Genomic DNA, 23,126 nt, shown 5'->3' with positions numbered 1-23,126 from the left:
TATTAGTATTTATTTAATATTAGATATCAGTTTACAAAGATTGATCTATCTCAGAGGAACTGAATAAAACCATCTTTCAGATCATATATAATTCTGCAATTCTAATTTTACTGAGTTGTTGAAGACAACTGTTGTGTGTGACTGATTCAAAGAGTCCTCACACAGCATTAAAATATGATATCAGCATGGCGAATATAATGGTTTTTTCCTCTTAGCTAAGGGAGTCAAATATTAACAGAAAAACCCGCTATGATACTGGTGATTGGATATCATTAAGTTCCAAAATTAAATGAGCACTACATTATTTTTCTTTTTAATGTAAATAAGACAGAGATAGGATGAAGAGTACTTTCCAAATTTCAGCAGAAAACTTGACAAGGTGGGAGGTATTTCTTAGGACAAGCAGGGGAGAAAAATCCTGGCCCTCCACTAAATTCTCTGTGGTTTCTCCAAGCCTTCATTGTCCCATTTATGAAACAGGAGGGGAATGCTCCCTTGACCTGCCCTAGGAGTTGTTTCAAAGAAAAAATACTATCAGAGATATGAAGTCATTTTGATTAGAATCTTTCTACTTAGATTGGCCTGTCCATGGTAGCATCACTAATCTCTCCCTGCTCTTTCTCTTCTCAGAGTGACAGGAAAGCATCGTGGCTAAGAATCCAGCTAGCTTATCTGGGATTAAATACTTGTTTTGTCACTTATTTTTATTTATTTATTTTTTTTGCTCTGTCACTTATTCGCTGTGCAGTCTTGAGCAAGTTATCTTATCTCTGTTGTGTCAGTTTCATTCTTTCAAAATGGGATAGTAATAATAATGTTACTTCATAGACTTATAGATACTAAGTAAATTAATGTGTGTGAAATGGGTACAATTGTCCTGAGGCAACAAGTGTTTTTATAAGCGTTAGCCAGCATTATCTTGATTTCCATTCAGTTTTGCCAATGACCTTCACCTTCAATATGCTGAATAATTGAAGTCCTCTTAGTGTATTATAACCGTGACCATGTTTTAACTTTCCTGGTATTCCAGTTCTTAAGTATTTCCCCTTGCTGTTCTGGTCATATCTTCTCCCAATCATATCAACCGAACCTGCATGAACAGGTTTGCCAATTAACATGATTTTTACCCGTTACACTTTCCTGCATGTGATTGCCATAATCGTTTTGCCCTCTAGCTTTCTAACAGGTTTGAACAAAATGGGATTCTGTTAATGACCTCCTTGTTACTTTTCTTTCTTAGAATTATTACTGCCATTTTGTTGTTGTTGTTCTCACTGAATTATTCCTTGAAGGAGGAGAACTTCCTATTTATCCTAATTCAAGTGATCATGCCTTGTGTCAATTTTAATGCTGAGTTCAGTCCCTGCCAAAGCCTCCATGTCAGGAATGATGACAGAGGAAATGTCCCTGTGGGAAGACTGAAGAGTGTACGCACTGGAAGGGCAAGTAGCTGAGGGAGAGGGGAATGACCTCATTTCAATCCTACACAATCTTGTTGTACTTCCATTAAGTTAGTGAATCATTACCTTATACCCAGGTTGTTAAGGAGTTGGAGTGGAACCAATGGAGGGTGCATGTACATAGACCTTTTCACCTATGTCTCAGGAAATTGTTAGACAAAAGCTGTAACAAGTGAAGCTAAAAAATTACTCATTTCTGGCGCCTTTGATTATTCTCCTTTTGACCTTGTCTATATCTGGTGACCAACTAAGAATTTCTTTTATTTCTGTGCCTCAGTGAAATAGAGGTCAGGACTACCCTCACTGTGAGTCATCAAGCACGAGTTATGGAGTGTTGAGCAATAAGTTAGGCCATATCCATGGCTTCAAAAATAGATAATAAAGCAGAAGAGATCAGTTCCATTTTGCAACTTCTCCACTAGGAAGTCCCTCTAGCTTATGAATCAAGATTGCAGTGTAAGCACTAAGTGACAACTTCAGAGGTGTTGACCATCAGGGTTAGATATGAAATTCAACAAAACAGAAGGATTAAGTTTATCACAAGATTATTAGTTTTATATGCCATCTAACACATTACCACAAATTATCTGAGTAATAATGTAAAACAACACACATTTTTGTTGATCTCACTGTGTCTGTGGATCAGAAGTATAAAAACAGTTTAGTTGGGTCCTCTGTATAGGATCTCACGGGCTGCCATAAAGATGGCTGTTGGGTTGTGTTCTCATCAGACGGCTCAACTGGGGAAGGATATACTTCCAAGCTATGTCAGGCAGGAATTCATTTCTTTATGGCTATTGATTTGTGTAAGCTTGTTTCTTTAAATCTGGCCAGAGAGGAAGAAAGGAGTGAGAGCACCTTTAGCAAGATAGGCACTATACCTTAGGTAATCAGATATACATGATCATATATGTTCTATCTCCTTTGCTACATTCCAAGCCACAGATACCACCCACACTCAAGGGGAGAAGATTACACAAGGGCATGAACATCATGGGGCAGGGATAATGAGAACCACTTAGTCTGTAAAACCTGTACAACTATCTGCTACATCAGGATTATAGAAATTATCCCATGGATCTTTAAAAACAGAAGAAATACAAATGTCCCTCAATGAATGAATGGATAAACAAAATGTGGTATATACATACAATGGAATATTATTTAGCCTTAAAAATAAAGAGAATTCTAATACGTGCTACACCACGGATAAACCTTGAAGACACTATGCTAAGTGAAATAAGCCAGATGCAAAAGAACAAATACTGTATGTTTCCACTTATATGAGGTACTTAGTTAAATTCATAGACACAGAAAATAGAACGGTGGTTTCCAGGAACTAGGAGAAAGAAAGAATGGAGAGCTATATTAGTCAGGTCCTCCAGAAAAAACAGAACCAAAAGGATGTGAATATTTATAGAGAAAGACCTATAAGGAACTGACTCATACAATTATAGAGACTGGCAAATCCAAACCTGTTATGTGGATCAGCCAGCACAAGTCCCAAGAGAACCAATGATGAAGTGCCAGCCCATAGGCTGTCTGCTGGAGAATGTTTTCTTATTTGGAGGAAGATCAGTGTCTTTGTTCTATTCAGGTCTTCAACTGATTAAATAAGACCCACTCTCATTATGGAGGGAAATCATTACCCTACTGATTAAAATGTTAATCTCACCCAAAAACATTCTCAGAGAAACTCAGAAAAATATTTGACCAAATAACTGGGCACCCCATGACCCAGACAAGTTGACACATAAAAATAAACATCCAGGAATTATTATTTAATGAATACAGAGTTTTTAGTTGGAGAAGAAGAATAGTAAGCTGAGTTCTTAATTGGCATCAGATAGAAAAGAGATGTTCAGCAAATCATTTACATTTTGGGGGGCTTCATCTCCACCTTCTCAAAATAAGAACTGAGATATATTTTCCTTAAATTTCTTTGTATTTTTAAAACCCAGCTTACTTGGGTGATGTCTTAATCACTAAGAATCCAAGTGTTAACTATTTACTGCTTTCTGAATATTACAGAATATTACAATTTATATGGTATACCAAGGTGATAGGAAAGAATGAGTTTTTATTGATAGAAGGAGATCTATCTACTTCTAAAGAACTTGTAATTTGGTTTTAGAGAGGGAATAATTGTAATGGAATTGAAAATCAATAGAGTGCACTATCAGAGTTTATAAAATGAGAGAGTAAAAAACGCTTGCAATCCTACCTCGAGATTTTGAATACAGAGGATTTTTTAAAGAAAAAACAATGAATTGTATTTGAAGGGAGTACAGGATTTGTAGACCTCATCACCAGGTCCTGGATCGCTTAGTGGTGTTTTTATCAGTGTGGACCCAAAAACACAATGGATGATTATTCTCTCCTGGGTTTCATGGGTGGGGTATGAACGTGAATAACTGAAGTCTGAGAGATCTAGCTCAATCTTAGACCTTCTCTAAAGAATGTAGTTATTTCTAGTGTTGTGTGTATCCTTGGATGTTTTAGGTATATAGTCATATATGTCCTTCCAAGACAGTTCTTCCTAGGACAATCCATAAAAGGTTACTAGGAAGTGACGAGCTTGCAAGGAAAAAATGTGTCAGATCAACAAGTGTGCTTCCATATCACATCTTAATCCACTAGAATACTAATGGCATGCAAAACAATTGAGTCATTGAGGAATCAAAAAGTGTTCTCTTCACTGTGACATGGTTTCAGTATTAATTCATTATCAAAAACACTTTCCTGGGATTCCCTGGGTGGCTCAGTTGGTTAAGCATCTGCCTTCAGCTCAGGTCATGATCCCAGAGTCCTGGGATCAAGTCCTGCATTGGGGTCCTCGTATAGGACCTGTTTCTCCCTCTGCCGGTCGTGCCCCCTGCTTGTGCTCTCTCTCTCTTTTTATGACAAACAAATATATAAAATCTTTAAAAATAAATAAATAAAAAATAAAAACACTTCCCTGAGATTCTACTTATGTGAACGTCAGCATGGTGAATGCAGTTAGCAATCTTGATTTCTGGCACTCAAGATCAAGGGAGGTGTTGTGGGGCTTGAGTGATAAAGGTAAGTAGCACTTATTTGTTACAAGCTGGTTTGACTAGGATATACTTGCTATAGGCTGAGCTTTTTTTAGTGAACTGTATCATGGAGTAAAACTATCTAATCTTTAAAAATATTTATTTACTTATCTATCTATTTATTTATTTATTTTTAAATAGAGAGAGCAAGATAGCAAAGGGGCAGAGGGAGGAGAGAGAGAATATATATATATATTTTTAAAGATTTATTTATTTATTTATTTATTTGACAGACAGAGATTACAAGTAGGCAGAGAGGCAGGCAGAGAGAGAGAGGAGGAAGCAGGCTCCCCACTGAGCAGAGAGCCTGATGCGGGACTCAATCCCTGGACCTTGGGATCATGATCTGAGCTGAAGGCAGAGGCTTTAACCCACTGAGCCACCCAGACACCCCAGGAGAGAGAGAATCTTTAAGCAGGTTCCACACTCAGTGCACAGCCTGATATGAGACTTGGTTTCACGACCCTGAGATTATGACCCTAAGATAATGACCTGAACTGAAATTAAGAAAATAACACTTAACAGGCGGAAGCACCCAAACACCCCATAGAGTAAAACTTTAAATGACAGGTGACCTATTTTCCATTTGGTCTCAGATACTTGCACAGAAAAAGGTAATACAAGTAATCCAGGAAAGAGGAGGGAAATGGAATCTTAATAAGTAGGCTGTCAATATCAGTGATTTTTCTAAATAGTTTCCTAGATATTTTATTTGTATGTTTTTCTCCAATGTTCTTTTATGGATCCCCTCCTTTAATTTTTTTGTCATGTAGTTTATTTTATTTTATTTTTAAAAGATATTATTTATTTACTTATTTGTCACAGAGAGAGAGACAGCGCACACCAGCTGGCAGAGTGGCAGGCAGGCAGAGGCAGAGAGAGAAGCAGACTCCCTGCGGAGCAAGGAGCCCGATGCAGGACTCTATCCCAGAACCCTGGGATTATGACCTGAGCCGAAGGCAGCGGCTTAACCGACTGAGCCACCCAGGCATCCCCCGTCATGTAGTTTAAAACAAATTCCAGATATCATATCATTTTGGCTGTAAATACTTCAGAAAATATCTTTAATACACAATTTTTTTAAAGCATGTATAACTACAATAAGATGTTTCTTCTCTGGTTAGTAGGTTATGGAGGGAAAATAGGTGAGAATTCTATCAATGAATTCATATAGGCAGCCTTATGGGGAGCTCGCTGAAGAGTCTTTGAGACTCCAGTTATTTATGTGTAAAATGTATCCTTTGATGGGCAATTCAATTGTGCTGAGTATTACTACTACTAATATTAATAACTATCATTTATTGAGTTCTTATGTTTGAAGTATAGTATTAGCATTTTCATGCACTATTTCATATGAATCCTGATAGCAACATTATCAACATTATCCAGTGGAAATTCCAGTGTCCCAATTTATGGACAAAGACATAAGTTAAGAGTATTAAGTAATTCTCCAAGATTATAGACTAAGGTACTAGGAAAGGAAAGATTCGAAACCAGCTCCATCTGGCTTCAAATTTCTGCTGCTTTGTTATACTCCTGCTATGTTATACTGCTACTAGATGAAACAGCACTCCTAATTAACTTCTAAAATTACCCACATCACCATGGCTGGAGATGAGTCACATGTGATTAACTCCAAAATTTCTAATCTATTGATGATTTAAACAGTCAAAATTAAAAAGGAAAATGTGAGGCTCACAAAAGCCACAGTATAGAGGATCTGCTACAGCGCAGTAAAAAAAAAAAATAGGGACAATGGAATTAAGTAATCTGGTTTAATTGCATAGTCCTCCACAAATTTAATGTGACTTATTCTTTTGAGTTTCAGTTTCCCTATCTGAAGAGTGAATACAAATGCCTCTCCTCTAGTATTCACAGAAAATACAGTTTTCCCTTTCATAAATTACCTAGTGAAACATCCTGAAATACTAGCAGAATCACCACTTTCCCCACCTGCAATAGGCATAACCCAAGAATTTGCGTCAGCCAACTTCCCAGTATGAAGCAAAACCTCTCCTTCCTCCTACCCATAATTGAGTCACTCTTCTATTAGATAGCAGTAGCTATTTAAATACTCCAGCAGGAGCTCACAAATTTTTACTTTGCAGAAGTCCTTGACTGCTTCACTCTCTCCTTCTTGGAATGAATTCAGAAATGACTTTTGATGACTTCAAGAACAAGACGACGGAGGATCAACCTGACCAGGAGCCAAAAGGAAAGAAAGCTAAAGGTACTAGGGGTGGGTGAATGAGCACAGCAACAGAATTCTAAGATTAGCCCAAAAATGTAAATTAACTGAATATAGGATTAGAAAGTTGAAACGTCCAAGGATGGAAAAATATTGTAGAATTAATAACATTTACTTAAAAGAAAAACAATTCATATATAATGGTGATGATGATGACGATGATAATGATGATGATTCTGTGAATGAACTTAGTATGAATGATGATGTATAGATTCAGATAGCTTTTATTAAACATTACCGTAGGTTAGGTTCTATGCTATTCACCTTACGTGCATTATTTCTCTGAATCAGCATTTACAGGCAGACATCCAAGTTAACAGGAGTCATTTGTTTGTTCATTCATTCATTCTTCATGTTGTAAATATTGAGTGCCCGAATTTCACTACAATTATGAAGCTAAATCTCTCAGAACCTGATTAGATCAGTCACCTACTGAAAATAATCCAATTGCTTTCTGATCAGAAAATCACTAATGGGAACATGTTGGATTAATGGTCTCTACTTATGGAAGAAATGGGACAAAGGGTGTCCTTAGAAAATGGGGGTTGCACCTTTCCTGCACAGGTGTGGATATTGTGATTTGCTTCTAAAAATTCAGGAGAGTTTCTTTACTCAGGAGTGGTAGGCATACACTTACAGTATAGAATGAATATTGACCAGAAGGAAATATCGGTTGACAGATTTACACAAATACCTACCCCCAAGCCAGAATTCTAAGAAAGAGACACAATTATCCTCTACTTTTCTGCCAGCTTGCTACATACACTCCAGAAGCTTAATGACTTTTAAATCAGTGAATGAACTGTGTTTCTTCCTGTTAAAATTTCTATTTTGTCTGTCTCCTTTCTAGAGTCTAACAGAAAGGCCTTTGACTCTGTGAATATATTTGACCATTGATTGATTTAGATCATTACACATTTGCACTAGAAAGTTTGTGATGTAACATTCCAAGCTATGTAGCGATCAAAGTTGGATTAAAGACCTGTGTTTGGATATTAACATCTGTGTCATCTTATACAATTCGCTGAGACTTTGGGGTTTCCTTATCTGCATTTAGAGGATAACACTACCAGTACTCTATTTGTGTATTGTACAGGGTGAGGAGTTCACATAGATTATATGAAATTGTTGGGTCCGTTATCAAAGGAACGAGACTGAGACAAAGTTATGCAAAGCCTTATTCTATGCCAAGCATTAGAAGTTAGGCTGACCGGACAGGGAAATGAGGCTGAGACAAAGTGAAAGTTATGTAAAGCTTTATTCTATGCCAAGCATTAGAAGTCAGACTGACTGGCCAGGGCCGCCTCCGAAGAGAGCGATGCCCCTTGGTCTTACAGACTAGTTTTTATAGGGCAAAATCACAGACATCTACATATGTGGCTTTGGCTGATTGGATGTCTCCTACCTGTGTATTTTAGTAACGGTTACCTGGAACCGATACTAGTAACCCTTGAGGCATTTATTAAACAATAAAATGGCCTTGTTTTAGGTATGTGTTTTAGTAATAGTTACCTGGAACCAATATAAACAAAATGGCCTTGTTTTAGGTGTGTGTTTTAGTAACAGTTACCTGGAACTGATATCAATAACTGTTGAGGCATTTATTAAACAACAAAATGTCTACCTAGGCAACATGGAGTCACTATGGCTAAGTAGACCCAGGCAGGCCCTAGGAGTTTAACATGTTTTAACGTGGAATTGACCCCAACAAAATATTTTCCTAGTGAACCAAAATATCTGTGCTTTTGTAGTGGTGGAGCTGTGAGCTATAGGACTTATTGTTTCTATAATAATGGTGAACTTTTATAACAACAAGAGCCATAGCTGGTGTTAAGTATAGGACATGACATTAAAATGAGTCAAATGAATATTGAAGTTTAATCCCTATTTTTCTTCAGTCAATAACCTCAATTCTAAGACGTAACTGTAGTGGAATAAAATCTGAAAGCACAAAATTAAATTCTTTGATGTGATCTGTTGATTAACTAACTAAAGCTTATTTTCTTGGTGTCTGACATTCTTCTATGGTATACTGCTTATAAAATACACTGTGTATGAGGGACATGTGTGTGTGTGTGTGTGCATTGATATGGTCTATATTAAAAGTACCAGGCTGTCTGTTCTTTGGATGAAGTTGATCCAGCCAAGCCGGACTGAGAGTTTCTTAGAGAGTCATTATGGTGGAAATAGATAAAGTATAAGCTTGAGAATCAGATACTTAACATCACATATCTGGTACTGAATTCTGGCTCTTAAGTTGTGTCAGTTGCATGACCAAGAGCAAATTACTTAAATTCTCTCTGTATTTTTCATCTTTAAATATGGATAATGAATTATATGCAGAACCCTTGAGAGGACTTCTAATGTAAGAAATGCAAAGTACAAGGTATAGTTTCCAAAGAATTGTTTGATGACTTGCTTCCATCTTTTATGTCTTTATGATTCTATCCTCTGTCACTCTAGGTCTTCATTTTCTTTCTTCTCGGTGGTGGTGCCCTACTGCTGTGACCCTGGGGATCCTTTGCTTGGGATTACTGGTAACCCTTATAATACTGACAATGCAATGTAAGTACTGGAAGGGGGGAGTGAGAACTTACAAACATGGTTTATTAATTGGTTTCGTAATAAATATAAACAAAATTGATTAAGTTACATTTTAGATAAACTTTTTAGAATGAATGGGAACATGAATATGTACATTGTGCTTGTCCCTCAAATTGACTGGGACACAGACTTAAGATTATTAATGGTAGGTTTTGTTCTGTTTTGTTGTTATAACTTAATGGACAAAGTCTGTTTAAATCCTAGAATGATGAAAAAGAAAATAATTTGAAAGTCCTAAGCCACAAGATCCCCTGAGAGACCCAAAAGGAAAAGAAATGTTATATAGTTCACATTGAAGTTGTTTTTGTTCTTGTTGTTGTGTTAAGAGAGAGAGCACCCATGGGGGGAGGAGCAGAGGGAGAAGGAGAGAGAGGATCTCAAGCAGACTCTGTGTTGAGCACAGAGCCTGACATAGGCCTTGATCTGACCACCCTGAGATCATGACTGAGCTGAAATCAAGAGTCAGTTACTTAGCCTACTGAGCCACCCAGCACCCCTACATTGAATTTTAATAGAGATTATTAAATACCAATTTAAAGTTAAGAATCAGAAATACATATCAATAAATGAGACATTTAAGATACCTATAATTCAAATTTATAATATGGCCACTTAGAAAAGAGGATGTTGAGAGGAAAAGAAGTGATAAGAAGAAGGAGAGTGGCCAAGAAGGAATGAAAATGATATTGATCATCCATATAATCTGCCTGTGTATTCAGGTTGTAGATCTGAAAATGATATTGATCATCCATATAATCTGCCTGTGTATTCAGGTTGTAGATCTGAGTTCATTTGTCCCTCTAGAATCTAGATGATTAAGGCCTTTGAAGTGCTATTTGATTCTCAGTTGTTGGCTAAAGTCACCAACCACTTATTTTTTCAATCTGTTAACACTTAGGGCCTTCCCTAACAACTAGAAGAAGTGCATTTGACTCAGTGGTGGTGATTGGACGAGTCTTCCCATGAGAAGAATCACTTTAAAACAGTCTCAGATCCAGCCTTCAAGCCAAGGGGTCTGTTTTGTACTCAACCATCATATATATATGTGTGTATATATATATATATATATATATATATATATATACACATTCTAGAACTGAGACATTTGACCCTTAACATTAGTTGCCTGCCGGGTTTCACAAACTTCATTTCCTCCCCACTCTTCCTAAAATGTACTGTGGATAAAAAAAAAAAAAAGAAAGAAACAAAAAATTCTTGAAATTGTTATGACATAGCAACTTCAAATAATTCTGTGGGAGGGTGTCTCAAAAAAGGGGTGTCACAGTTTTTAAATAAAATTAGGAAGTCTGGAGTTGCAGAGAGTTAGCAGAGGAATAAAGACACAAATAGAGTAAGTCATTGATGACAACTATTAATAATCCCTGAGTCTGGTTGGCATCTATTTCAGATTGTCTGCATTTTATTTATGCCATTGATATACCTTTATTTTATGATTGCTTTTAAAGTTGTCTGGAGCCATCAGTAACAAGTAAAATCCTGTTGTTATTGTTGTTGTTGTTTTAATCAAATGTGTCTGTGACAGTTCCTGACATTAAAAAAAATATAGTATAGGAATATCAAATAACTTTTAAATCCATAATTTTTGAGTAATTTTCCAGCAGTTTATCATTGTCAAAATGGATTATTTTATTTGATTCTTTAATTTCCTCAAAATCCAGCGGAGGGATTTTTATTCAGGATTGGTAATGGAGTTCTTATTTCACTTGTGATTTAGTTTTACAGGTGTCTGATCTCCTAAAGCAACAGCAAGCAAACCTCACTAATCAGGAAATTATCCTGGAGGGACAGATCTTAGCACAGCGCCAGACAGAAAAAGCTTCCCAGGAGTCAGAGAGGGAACTCAAAAAAAAGATAGAAACCCTTACCCAGAAGCTGGATGAAAATTCCAAAAAACAGATGGAACTTCATCAGCAGAACCTGAATCTCCAAGAGGCTCTGAGGAAAGCAGCAAACTTTTCAGGTATGGGGGATGAAGAGGTGAAAAGAAGTAGTAGAAACTGCTCTGTTTAACCTAACTATGTTTTGAAAATGTCTCTAGGTACAAAATTGACATATCGATATATATTCATAATGTATGACACCAGAAGTTCTCTATTTTTATCATCCCCACCCTTCCCTCTACTAAACTCTTGAGATACCTGATTTAATTAAATGCAGTTTTTTGGAAGATTTAAATTTTCTTTTCTCATAAGAACCTCTTCTTTATTTTTAAAATCTAGATTTGATACTTTTCTGGAAGAGTTCTCCTGCCCTTACCCTTTGCCATCAATTCTTATTTCTTTCTCTTCCAATATATCTTAATCATTGATTTCTTTCCCTATGGGGTCTCTTTTGTCTCTGGGAAGGTCTACATTAATTTTATTCTGTAACCCTATTTCTTAAAAGTATACAACAATCAATTTAAATAAAATGAATGGAGGTAGGCTGACTTGGAAGTGTTGGGTAGATACTTAAGGTAAGAAAAAAATATAAAGAGCTCAGGAAGTCCGTTTATATAAGAATTAAGTTAATCTCGGAATCTAGAAGGCAGGTAGAAATACTAGCATCTATAAGAAGGGGATGATGATGTGAACTTTGATGTTATTACAGTGTTATCTGTGTCATTTAGTCTTGGACAACATGTGATTAAATCAGGTATATACTTTTCATCACAGGGAGATTTAAGGGATATGAGATGGAATTATTCTCAAAGATACATTGTTTTCTTGGCAGTGTATTAATAAGTACCCTATTCTCAGCATTACTAACTAATTGCTACTAATAAACAGAGATTTCTCCAATTTCTTGCTTGCACATCTCACTTGATCTCAACTACGCAATTTCTTTGAAAACGGATTATATAGTAACAGTTCACAAATACCCCAGGTCTTTATTTTATAGAGGAAAAAAATTGATAGCCAGAGAAGTAAGTGGTGATAATAATGATAAGTAGTTTTTCTTTTTTCTTTTTTCTTTTTTATTTATTTTTTTTTAAAGATTTTATTTATTTATTTGAGAGAGAGAGAGACAGTGAGAGAGAGCACGAGAGAGGAGAAAGTCAGAGAGCGAAGCAGACTCCCCATGGAGCTGGGAGCCTGATGTGGGACTCGATCCCGGGACTCCAGGATCACGCCCTGAGCCGAAGGCAGTCGTCCAACCAACTGCGCCACCCAGGCGTCCCAGTTTTTCTTTTTTAAATAAAGTATTGGAGTTAATAAATCCCTTCAATATTTATGGGTTTATTTCAATTTCCAAAATAAGCAGAGATTTTTAGACAAACTGATCTTTAGCAAGTATCAAACCTTTATTTAACATCTTTATTAAGGAGAGAGCTATCGAGGAAACCAAAGAATGTAGCGTCTTTAAGAAGGTATAAAGAAAGGAGACTAATCTAGCAAAAATAGGAATCTTTATATAAACAGACATAGCTACATACCAACCAATGATTTATTCCCTTGATGGGGCTGTTAGACAGGTTTTTTTAAAAAAAATTTTTTTTATCAATTTTATGAGATTACATCTACGTCAGGACCATCCAGAACCATCTCCCAGAGATTCCAGGCATTGGCAGCCAATCAAAAATATTAAGTAACGTGTTTTTCACTGGTAGATGTCCCAGGTAACATGTTCCTTTCCTTGACAGTGTCAGATAAAGGCCAATTAGTAGAGATAGCAGATAAAGTACTGCTTTTCATCAAGCAGCTTTGAGAAGTTTCTCAAAAATATTAATAATACAATACCACATGGGAAAAAAAAAAGACTGGTTGCCTTAAGTTTGAGACAAGTTTTGTCTTTCTTACTAACAAGTCTGTGGTCCACAGTGTAGATATGAAGAGAGAGAGAGATTCTGAAAAGTTACCGAACAAGTGTTTTGCAGAAGGTCGTCTAGGTAGAAAGGCGTGGAGTCTTCAGTCAGGGACTTTATGTTCAGGACGGAAATTAGCGGTGGTTGTCAGTCTTCGGTGGACAACATTATCACTATGGCAGCTTCTTAAAAATGGCGGGTTCCAGGTTTACCCCTAGATTCTGTATCAAAACATCTTGAAGGCCCCCAAAAGATATTTCCTCAATTGATTCAAACTCGGAAGTTTGAGAGGCAGTGCCTGTCGTGATTAAACACGTGGATACGAGAGCAAGCCTGCCAAGGTTCATGGTCCCTTTTATCTGCCAAATGAAGAAAATGAATGGAATTTATTTCATCTTGTTGTTATGAGGATTAAATGTGTTAATGTGTGAAAAGTACTGCCAACTTAGTGATATTATGTTCCTTAAAAAAAAAAAAAATTGAAAAAGGACACCAGGCTGGTTCAGTCTATAAAGGTTGTGATTCTTAATCTTGGGGACATGAATTTGAGCCCCATCTTGGGGACTTGGGTGTAGTGTTTACTTAAAACAAGTTTTTTGTTTTTTTTTTTTTTAATTAAAAGAAACATAGGTAGTTTGAATACCACATATGCTATGTATTGGACAACACATGCCTAGGAACAGGAAACACAACATTGAAGCATAAATTCATTATTTGAAAACCTGAAGTATTAAAATGCATAAATGTATCTTTTTAAAAATATTTTCTTTCTTTCTTTCTTTCTTTTTATTTTAAAGAGAGAAAGCGCACACACTTTGTGAGGGGGAGAAGGGAAGAGGGAAAGAGAATCCAGAAGCAGACTGTGTCGAGCACAGACCCCAAGAGACACTATCCCACCACCCTGAGATCATGACCTGAGCCAAAATCAAGAGTTGGTCATTTAACCTACTGAGCCATCCAGGCACCCTGGATTTTATTTCTAATTAACTTCTACACCCAATATGCGCCTCCACACCAAGGCTAAGAGTTGCATGCTTCACTGAGTGAGTCACCTCAGTACCCAGAGCATATCTTCTTTTTGTTTTTAATATATTTATTTATTTATATGTCAGAGATCACAAGTAGGCAGAGAGGCAGGCAGAGAGAGAGCGAGGAAGGGAAGCAGGATCCCTGCTGAGCAGAGAGCCAGATGTGGGGCTTGATCCCAGGACCCTGGGACCATGACCTGAGCCACCCTGGCCCCACATCTTCTTAATAGCAGTGTAACTATTAATGGATCCATTCCCTGAGCTCTTACTTACATTCTTCCAAACATAATTATAAAAAATATGTCACATTCTATAGTTACATCTCAGCTCAAATTTTGCTTTGGAACAGCCTTATTTTTCATTTAATTTACTTAAATCAGAATACTTTAAGAGAAATAAAGACTATGGATCTACTGAGGGTCTTTGAAGACTGGACATAATTCTAATTTTTTTAAAAGATTTTATTAATTTATTTGACAGAGAGAGACACAGAGAGAGAAGGAGAACAAGCGGCGGGGGGCGGGGAGTGGAAGAGGGAGAAGCAGACTTCCCGTGGAGCAGGAAGCCCAATGCCATGCTCGATTCCAGGATCCTAGGATCATGACCTGAGCCAAAGGCAGATGCTTAAGGACTGAGCCACCCAGGCTCCCCCCCATAATTCTAATTAAGAAAAGATGATTTGCACGTGACAGTCCTGAGGGGAAAATTGATTTAAGAATTGTAGAAATATTTTTACTCAGACATCACTCACTGATCAGATATGCTACACTTCCTAGGTCCTTGTCCCCAAGACTGGCTCTGGCATGAAGAAAACTGTTACCGATTTTCCTCTGGCCCATTTAATTGGGAAAAAAGCCGGGAGAACTGCTTGTCTTTGGATGCCCAGATGCTGAAAATTAATAGCACAGACGATTTGGTGAGTTTTTATGGTGGTACGTTGGGCTGAAGTAGTGCATTATAGGGAAATAAATCGGGTTTACGCCCTTGGCAGAGGAGCACATGTTTGAGAATCAAATTACTTATTTTCTAGCCTCATCTGGTTAATGACTGTATGACCTCCGATAAAAGAGGCTACATAGTATCTCTAGGCTTCAGTAAATAGTTCTGTAAAACCATGGAAAAGATGTCGAAGATCTCTTTTGATTCTTTGGTTTTGTGAATCTAATCTAAAAAGACCACACTAACTTTATCATCACTTTAGATAAACATTCCTCCCCACAGGAATTCATCCGGCAAGCAAGTGCCCATTCCAATTTTCCGTTCTGGATGGGCTTGTCTCTGAGGAAACCCAGCAGCTCATGGGTCTGGGAGGATGGCTCTCCTTTGACGCCCCACTTGTAAGTTTCCTATTTTTTGCTGAACGCGTTAGTGACGTTGCTTCCACATTCCACATAATGTCCTCTTCTGGTCAGGGAGAAGCCTGGGGGAAATTCAGGAACATCTCCTTCTCCACTTCTGTCAGACAAGGACTTGCCCGTTTAGCCATTCAGACCTTCTCTCCAGTTTATCTTCCCACATTCATTACTGATCTGAAGCTTTAAGATAAGGCTAAATTTCTGACAAAAGGCGGCAGTAAATCTACCTTTTCCCCCACCACCCCTTCTCCATCTGCAGGTTCAGACTCCAGGGTCCTGTTTCCCAGATCTATCCTTCAGGCAGTTGTGCCTATCTACAAAGAGGAACTGTTTTTGCGGACAACTGCATTTTAACGGCATTCAGTATATGTCAGAAGAAGGCGAATCTATTGAGACCACAGTGAATTCAAAGACTCTGGAAGAAGAAGAGAAGAAGAATTCTCTTCTGGAATTTAAGTTGTCCCTCATTAATGAGGTGCAAACTATGAGAGGCCCGAGAACTGCTTGTTATTAGCTGACGGCAGAACGCCTTAGCAGAGACTGGGCTTTTGGCTGCCTAGCACTTTGATATCAGAAATTTTAATTCCATCTTTCTCTCTTTCTGTGTTTTTCACCTAGCTTGTCCCAAGTCTCCCTGCCTAACCTTTTTTTATTTTAAAGTCTTACTCCTCTTCAATCCTCTACCCAGTACCATCCTCCCCTCACCCTCTTGAACCACACAGAAGATGGAACATGGAGAACTTGCCCAACTGGTGGGTGCATGGAAAAATGCATGCGAACACAGCCCGAGAAGAAACAGAAAAGGGGAAAAGGCCATGCTGGAATCCAGAAACTTGGGTTCTCAATGTTAAAATCTACCACTTGTTGGTCTTTTCAATTGTGATCTTTCTCTGGATTCCACTAAATACACACATGCGCACACAACACTCCCCCCCACCCCCGTCATCACATTTTGGGGGCATTTGTGATGTCCCAGGAGGTAATTACAAAGTGAATGATCTTTTCAGCGAATTAATCACAATTCATTATTGGTTTCGAAATCTGTAATTATTTTTTCATCCTTTATCAAAGGACCGCTTAATCTCTTTAATCCTTCAGAATAATTTTGTTAGAAACATGGGGCCTGATGTAAAAATAATAGATTCATTTTTTTCCTTAACTACACACCATTTGTAAATGGTCTTCTCCACTCTGTTGTGTTACTGCAGAAACACACAGGACAAAAATAGGAAGATACTCAACTAAAAAACAAACTGAGCCAGGTATGGAAATATAGCTGAATAGAAACAGGTGGAATCAGAAGTATTCCTTCTATTTTCAGGGTTTTTATTGCCTTGCTACCTTCCTTCACAGGTTGTTTTACTTTTTAAAGGAAGCCTTTCCATTTTACTGTACATAATCCAGCACCAACTTTATAAAAAAACCAAAAAGTTGTATCATTCCTAAGAAGACAGATATTTTCTTTTCTCAGTACATTTATTGATGTTTAATAGGCATATAACAAACTGAACATATTTGAATTACACAGTAATCTTCGTATATATGAACATGTTCCCTTGAAATCATTGCTACAATTAAGATAGTGAATATTTCCCATCATCCCTCCTGCTCTTATCATCCCCTTCCCCAATGCCTTCTCCTCAGACAACCACCAGCTACCTTTCAGATTGTGTTTTGTAGCATTTTATATGAATGGAGTCAAACAGCATGCCTTTTTGTTTATTTTTGGTCTAGGTCCTTTCACTTAGCATAACCATTTTGGGATTCATTCCTCTTGTTGCCTGCATCAATTTTTCATTCTTTTTAAATGTTGAGTATTACTCCCTTGTATGATTATACCTCAATCTATTGATAAATGACCTGTTGATGTCCATTTGAGTTGTTTTCAGTATTTGTCTATAGCAAATAAAGGTGCTATAAACATTTCTGTACAAGTCTTCGTTTGCACATAGAATTTCTCTTCTCTTGGGTAAATGCTTAGGAGTTTAATGTCAGGATGACTCAGTAGGTGTATGTTCAGCTGTTTGAGACACTGCCAAGCTATTTACCAAAGTTGTACCATTTGGTATTCATACCAGCAATGTATGAATGTTCCAATTCCAGCTACCCTTGGTAACACTTGGTATGGTCAGTCTTGTAATTGGTGCTATATTACTGTGGTTTAAATTGCATTTCCTAAATGAAAAATCATTTTGAGGTTTTTTTGTTTGCTTATATTGCTTATTTTTTCAATTAGCAATATTCGCGCCTCGGATAAACCTCATTGGCTACGATACTGCCACTGCGCAAAGCTATATTGCTTATTTTTTATCTACATATTTTCTTTGATAATGTTAATACAAAGCTTCAGAGAAGTTTTGAGGTCTTTTTCTTTTTTATTGTTACATTTTGAGAACCCTTTGTATATGCTGGGTAAAAGTCCTAAATTTATCAGATTTCGTTTTGATCATTTTTGTTTGTTTTTCAGTTTATGGCTTGACTTTAATTCTCTGGAAAGCAGTTTTAAATTTTGATGAAGTCCATCTTTGTGTTTTTACTGGTGTTTCTAAGAACTTGTTACCACACTCAAAGTGACAAAATTTTCTCCTGTGTTTCCTCCTAGACATTTTATAGTTTCAGGTTTTACATGGAAATCTATAGCTTATTTTGGGTTAGTTTGTGAGTCACATATTAAAGTGCTCTCTCTCTATTATTATTATTTGCAGATAAATACTCAACTGATTTAGCAACATTTGTTGAAAAGACTACATTCACTACATTGCACTTTTGTCAACAATTAGTTACCCATATGTAGATGGGTCGACTTCTGTCTCTCTATTCTGTTCTGTTGACTTACTTAATATATTTTTACAACACCACCATGAATATCAGTTTCTCGAAATCATGTAACCCTTCATGGTAACCCTTCAATGTTGTTCTTTTTCAAAGCTGTTTCAATTAATCTACAGCTTTGTATTTTCATGTTAACTTTTGAATTGGCTTAATTTCTTAAACTTAACAAACAAACAAATTCTGTTGAAATTTTGAATGTGATTGCATTGAACCTATTAGAAAAATGTGGGCAAAACCGAAATTTTAAAATTACTGATTTGTTCAACTCATAAACAAGGTATAGCTTTCCATTTACTTGCATTCTTCTAATTTCTTTATGCAAGGTTTTGTAATTTTTTCTGTATAGATGTTTTACATATTTTCTTAGATTATCAGCATATATTTCATATTTTTGATGCTACTAGAGATGGCATTGTCATCATTTGTAATTTTAATCTCCAAATGTCTCTTGATAGTATATAGAATTACAATAAAATTTTTTATACCAACTGTAGATCTTGAAACACTTACTTTTTCTAATAATTTGTATGTAGTGTGTGTGTATGTGTATTCCATTGGATTTTTACATAGATAATCATGTCATCTGCAAATAAAAGCATTTTTATTTCTTCCTTCCTGGATGATTTTTATTTCTTTTCCTTGCTAGATTTCATATACTAAATAGACTCTCTAGTAAGCATTGAAAGAATGTGGTGAGAGTGTACATCCTTATTTTGTTCTTGATCTTGGAAGAAATCCGTGTTAATACCATTAAGTATGCTGTTAACTGTATACTTTTCATAGATGCTCTTTATTCATTTGAAAAAGTTTCCTTTTATTCCTAGAATGCTGAGAGATTTTTATCAGGAATGGGTATTCATTTGTCTACATCTGCTTTTTCTACATCTATTGAGATGATCGATATTTTAGTTTTTTTCTTTTTAATTTTTTTAACATGATGAATTACATTGAATAATTATAAAAGGTTAAACCAACCTTGGGTTCTTGGAATTTATTATCATTTTAATGTATTGGTGCATTAATTTTGCTAAACTTTGGTTTAGGATTTTTGCAAGTGTGTTAATGAAGGATATTGATTGTAATTTGCTTTTTGTGTAGTGGCTTTGTCTGGTTTATGTTTTAGAGCAGTACTCCTCAATGTCACTTTTCTGGAAGGTTTTTGTGGAATTGGTACTATTTGTTCTTTAAGTGTTTGATATAGTTTATCACTGAAGTCATCTGGACATAGGTTTTCTTTTTTTTATAAGATTTTTAATAATAGATTCAGTTTCATGGATGTAATACCATTTAAATAATTCTTTCTTGAGTGTGGTTTGTTGGGCATTAGTGTCTTTCAAAGAATTCGTCCACTTTATTAAATATTTAATTTCTTAACCTTACCTTTTTCTTTGTATTTTCTTATTGTTATTTTAATATCTCTAGAATTTGTATTAATGCAACTTCTCTCATTCCCGACACTGTTCATTTTTGTCTTTTAAATTAGTTTGGTTTAGAAGAAAAAGTTCATTTTTCTTCTTGATGAGACTCTTTTCTTCATTGAAATTACCTTTCTTGTAGAAAATAAAATCTATTACTTTTGTTTTCTATTTTATTAACTTTAGCTTCAATGATTTTTTCCTTTCTTCTACTTAATTATGTTCTAGTTTGCTCTTCTAGTTCTAATTTCTTAAGATGAAAGCTCAGTTCATTGATTTCGGATTTTTTCTTTTTTTTTTTTTTTTTTAATACATCTGTGCTGTGCTTTATGTTTCCCCTTTAGCACTAACTGTAGTGGTATGCAACAAATTCTGGTTTATTTTTCATATTTATTCAGTTCAAAATACTTCCCAATTTCCCTTTAGTTTCTGTTGTCTCATAATGCCCTTGGGAGCTTCCTGTTTTTGGTTGAAATCTGAAACAGCCTCATCTCCCTTACTGAGAGGACAAGAGGAGAGCAAAGACAGGCAGGCTACTAGGTGGAAGGTTTAATAAGCAAAGGGAACTTACATACAATACAAGGCCTGTCTCAGGTGGCAGCAAGACTAGTTAATCTCCTACCCACCCACCCTCCAAATATTAAAAATTTATACAGAAGCCTTAACTAGGCTCAACCATGCACACTAGGTAGGTGTTCTCATCATATCACTGTCTCAAGGCCATGTCCTTGGAGCAGCTCCTGGGAGCAGGAAAGGCAAACAGAATCCACATTTGATTTTTTTTTTTTTTTTTTGATAGCGATCACAAGTAGGCAGAGAGGCAGGCAGAAAGAGAGAGGGGGAAGCAGACTCTTTGCTGGACAGAGAGCCCAATGCAGGCTCAAGCCCAGGACCCTGAGATCATGACCTGAGCTGAAGGCAGAGGCTTAACTCACTGAGCCACCCAGGTGCCCCAGAACATACATTTGAAAGATAGGGAAGGGTATGAGGAACTATACATTGCTGGTCCAGCTCACAAGTCAGTTGAAGGTCATGCCTTTTCCATGACCTTCCCCAAAACTCCACCCTTTGTGACTGTCTCTTATCTTATAATCTCACGTACTTCCCTCTTCTACAGTGTGCCCTGAGCAGTCAGCAAGGGGTTTCACTAGCATGCAGGTGGCTCCTTTGGTGGCCCTCTGGCTGTCCTGGAGGCAGATGCCACAGCAGTAACACAGGTACATGTAAGAGAAAGCAATGAGTCCAAAATCAGTGACACTTTTTTTTTTTTTTTTAAACTAAGGGACCAAGATCCCAACCACCAGTTTATTAAGTCCCCTGCACTGGGATTTGGATCATTTAGGGCATTTACTTTATCATTCTTTGACTTAATAAAGATAATACATTAGCAGATGTATCAGGTATGAACACATAAGATTCTGTTTGGATAATGGCACGGGTGCCTCCTTGAGACATAGGGATAATGTCTAAGGCCATTCTATTTTTTTGAAGACTCTCATTAGAGTCATCTTGGCATTCAGTAAGAACAGGCTGTGTTGACTGTCATTTAAGGCTTGTTGGGTGAATTTAGTAAGGGCTTCTCTGTGTTCCATAACCTCCTCTAAACCAATGGGGAGCAAAGATAGCAGCCAAATAAGAAACCAGTAGAAAACAGAATGTGCCCACCTGGCTTGAGGAAAGGAAGGTTGGCAGTTTTAGGAACCTGACCTGGTTGTACATACCTCTGCGGGAGGCAGCACTGCCAGGCATGAGGAGATGGCCTGGGGACAGGATATGTCAGACCAGAACCCCTATCTTCTCCTTTCTTTCAGTGATGTGTGTTCTATTCCATGTATATATTTCAACAGGTCCATCTTGCATCAGGACAACAGAATTTCAGTGGAGATTGAATAATTTCCCCTCATTGAGAGGGTGCAAATAGCTCACTCATCTTGGGGGATGTACCATGGCAAATTCCAGAACATAGTTTTTTTTCCCCCAGTCATAACATGGCTTTGTGGTCTCAGCAGCATGGAACATTGATCCTCAGTGAGAAGCAGGTCAATGGCTGTTTCCCAGGACTTCCATACCTTTATGGTATTTGTGCCTCCGCCAGGGTCCCCAGTCTGGCATGTGGGGTGACAGGCCCTACTCGTTGATCATTCAGATTTATTAAAGCCTGGGACAGTACTTTAGTCCACTCAGTCGAGGTGGTTTTACCTGTTAATTTAATCTGCTGTTTTAATATTTCATTTTTCCTTTCTACCAACCCTGCTGCTTGCCATTTATAGAGGACATGGAATAGCCAATGTCAATTCTTTTGCCCAGTCTTGTACATCATGACCTTTGAAATGTGACCCCTCACTACCATCTCTCCTAATACTCAGCTTCTCTCATCTCCTAATGGTGGTAGTCTGGTTTCCCACTGACAGGGGAAATCTTGGATTAGGTCAGATTCAGTGTTCACACAAACTAAGGCATACTTAGAACCCTCACTCAGAGAAAGGTGGCTAATATAATCAGTTCGTCAGTCCCTTACGGCTTGGAAACTTCAGTGGACAGTCCCAGAATCTTTCGGCAGTTGTCCTGGGCATTGTTGAAGAATTCACAGGAAATGCTGTTACTTCATTAACCAAGTCACTGTATTTCAAGGGCAATCCAGCATCCTTGGCAATATGCCATCCCACCAGGCACTGTGGAGGTCCCTCTTTCATTTTTATTTTATTTTATTTATTTATTTGACAGAGCAAGAAAGAGAGAGAGTACACAAGCAGGGGAAATGGCAGGAGAGGGAGAGGGAGAAGCAGACTTCCCACTGAGCAGGGAGTCTGAGGCGGGGCTTGATCCTGGGACGCTGGGATCACGACCTGAGCCGAAGGCTGACACTTAACTGACTGAGCCACCCAGGTGCCCCAGTGGTCCCTCTTTCTATGCACCCCATTTGCTGAATCTACTGAAGGGTCAGTAGTTAGGGTTTGTAACTGAACTAGAGTATCAGCTTTCTGTTGGCCAGGGGGTGTGAGTTCCTTGTGAGCTGGGACATGGAGGACAGCAAAGAGTGCCACAGGCTCTTGCAGATGGACCCAAATGTCTTTCCACATATCCAGCCCCCACAAGGGTTTATATATCATCATCCATCCCTTGGCTTCCTATTGTCCAAGCCATAGGATTATCCCTCTGAAAACAGCCCCACTGTTAGTACAAAGGGTTAATGACCAGGACTCATGAGTGATCACCAGACAAACTGCTTTGAGCTCAGCGCACTGGCTGTGTGAGAGGCTCTCCCTGGAGAAACACAGGGAACACCACTAGGAGTTGTTGCT

General features: G+C 37.5%; 1 protein-coding gene and 1 non-coding gene across 2 annotated transcripts; one reads left to right on the top strand and one right to left on the bottom strand.

The window, feature by feature from the left end:
• Positions 1–6,609: 6,609 nt before the first annotated feature.
• OLR1 (oxidized low density lipoprotein receptor 1) lies at positions 6,610–17,501 on the top strand. The gene is made up of 6 exons (XM_044226923.1): positions 6,610–6,767; positions 9,249–9,350; positions 11,125–11,370; positions 14,999–15,138; positions 15,444–15,559; positions 15,837–17,501. The coding sequence occupies exons 1-6, from the start codon at positions 6,680–6,682 to the stop codon at positions 15,979–15,981; spliced, it is 837 nt and encodes a 278-aa protein (XP_044082858.1). The 5' UTR covers positions 6,610–6,679; the 3' UTR covers positions 15,982–17,501.
• Positions 17,502–17,724: 223 nt separating this feature from the next.
• LOC122892728 lies at positions 17,725–17,870 on the bottom strand. The gene has a single exon (XR_006381453.1). It is a non-coding gene; the product is annotated as a U4 spliceosomal RNA (small nuclear RNA).
• Positions 17,871–23,126: the final 5,256 nt, after the last annotated feature.

The sequence above is a fragment of the Neovison vison genome, chromosome 12, assembly GCF_020171115.1.
Source record: "Neovison vison isolate M4711 chromosome 12, ASM_NN_V1, whole genome shotgun sequence".
Taxonomy (NCBI): Eukaryota; Metazoa; Chordata; class Mammalia; order Carnivora; family Mustelidae; genus Neogale; species Neogale vison.
Note: the sequence above shows the minus strand (reverse complement) of the source record. Positions and strands in the feature narration are given on the sequence as shown.

Excerpts from the sequence above, each read along its gene's own strand:
- OLR1 (XM_044226923.1), top strand. The coding sequence starts at position 6,680 with ATGAATTCAGAAATGACTTTTGATGACTTCAAGAACAAGACGACGGAG. Across the intron at positions 6,768-9,248 it reads AAAAGGAAAGAAAGCTAAAG|GTCTTCATTTTCTTTCTTCT; the intron begins GTACTAGGGGTG and ends CTGTCACTCTAG. Across the intron at positions 15,560-15,836 it reads TCTCCTTTGACGCCCCACTT|GTTCAGACTCCAGGGTCCTG; the intron begins GTAAGTTTCCTA and ends CTCCATCTGCAG.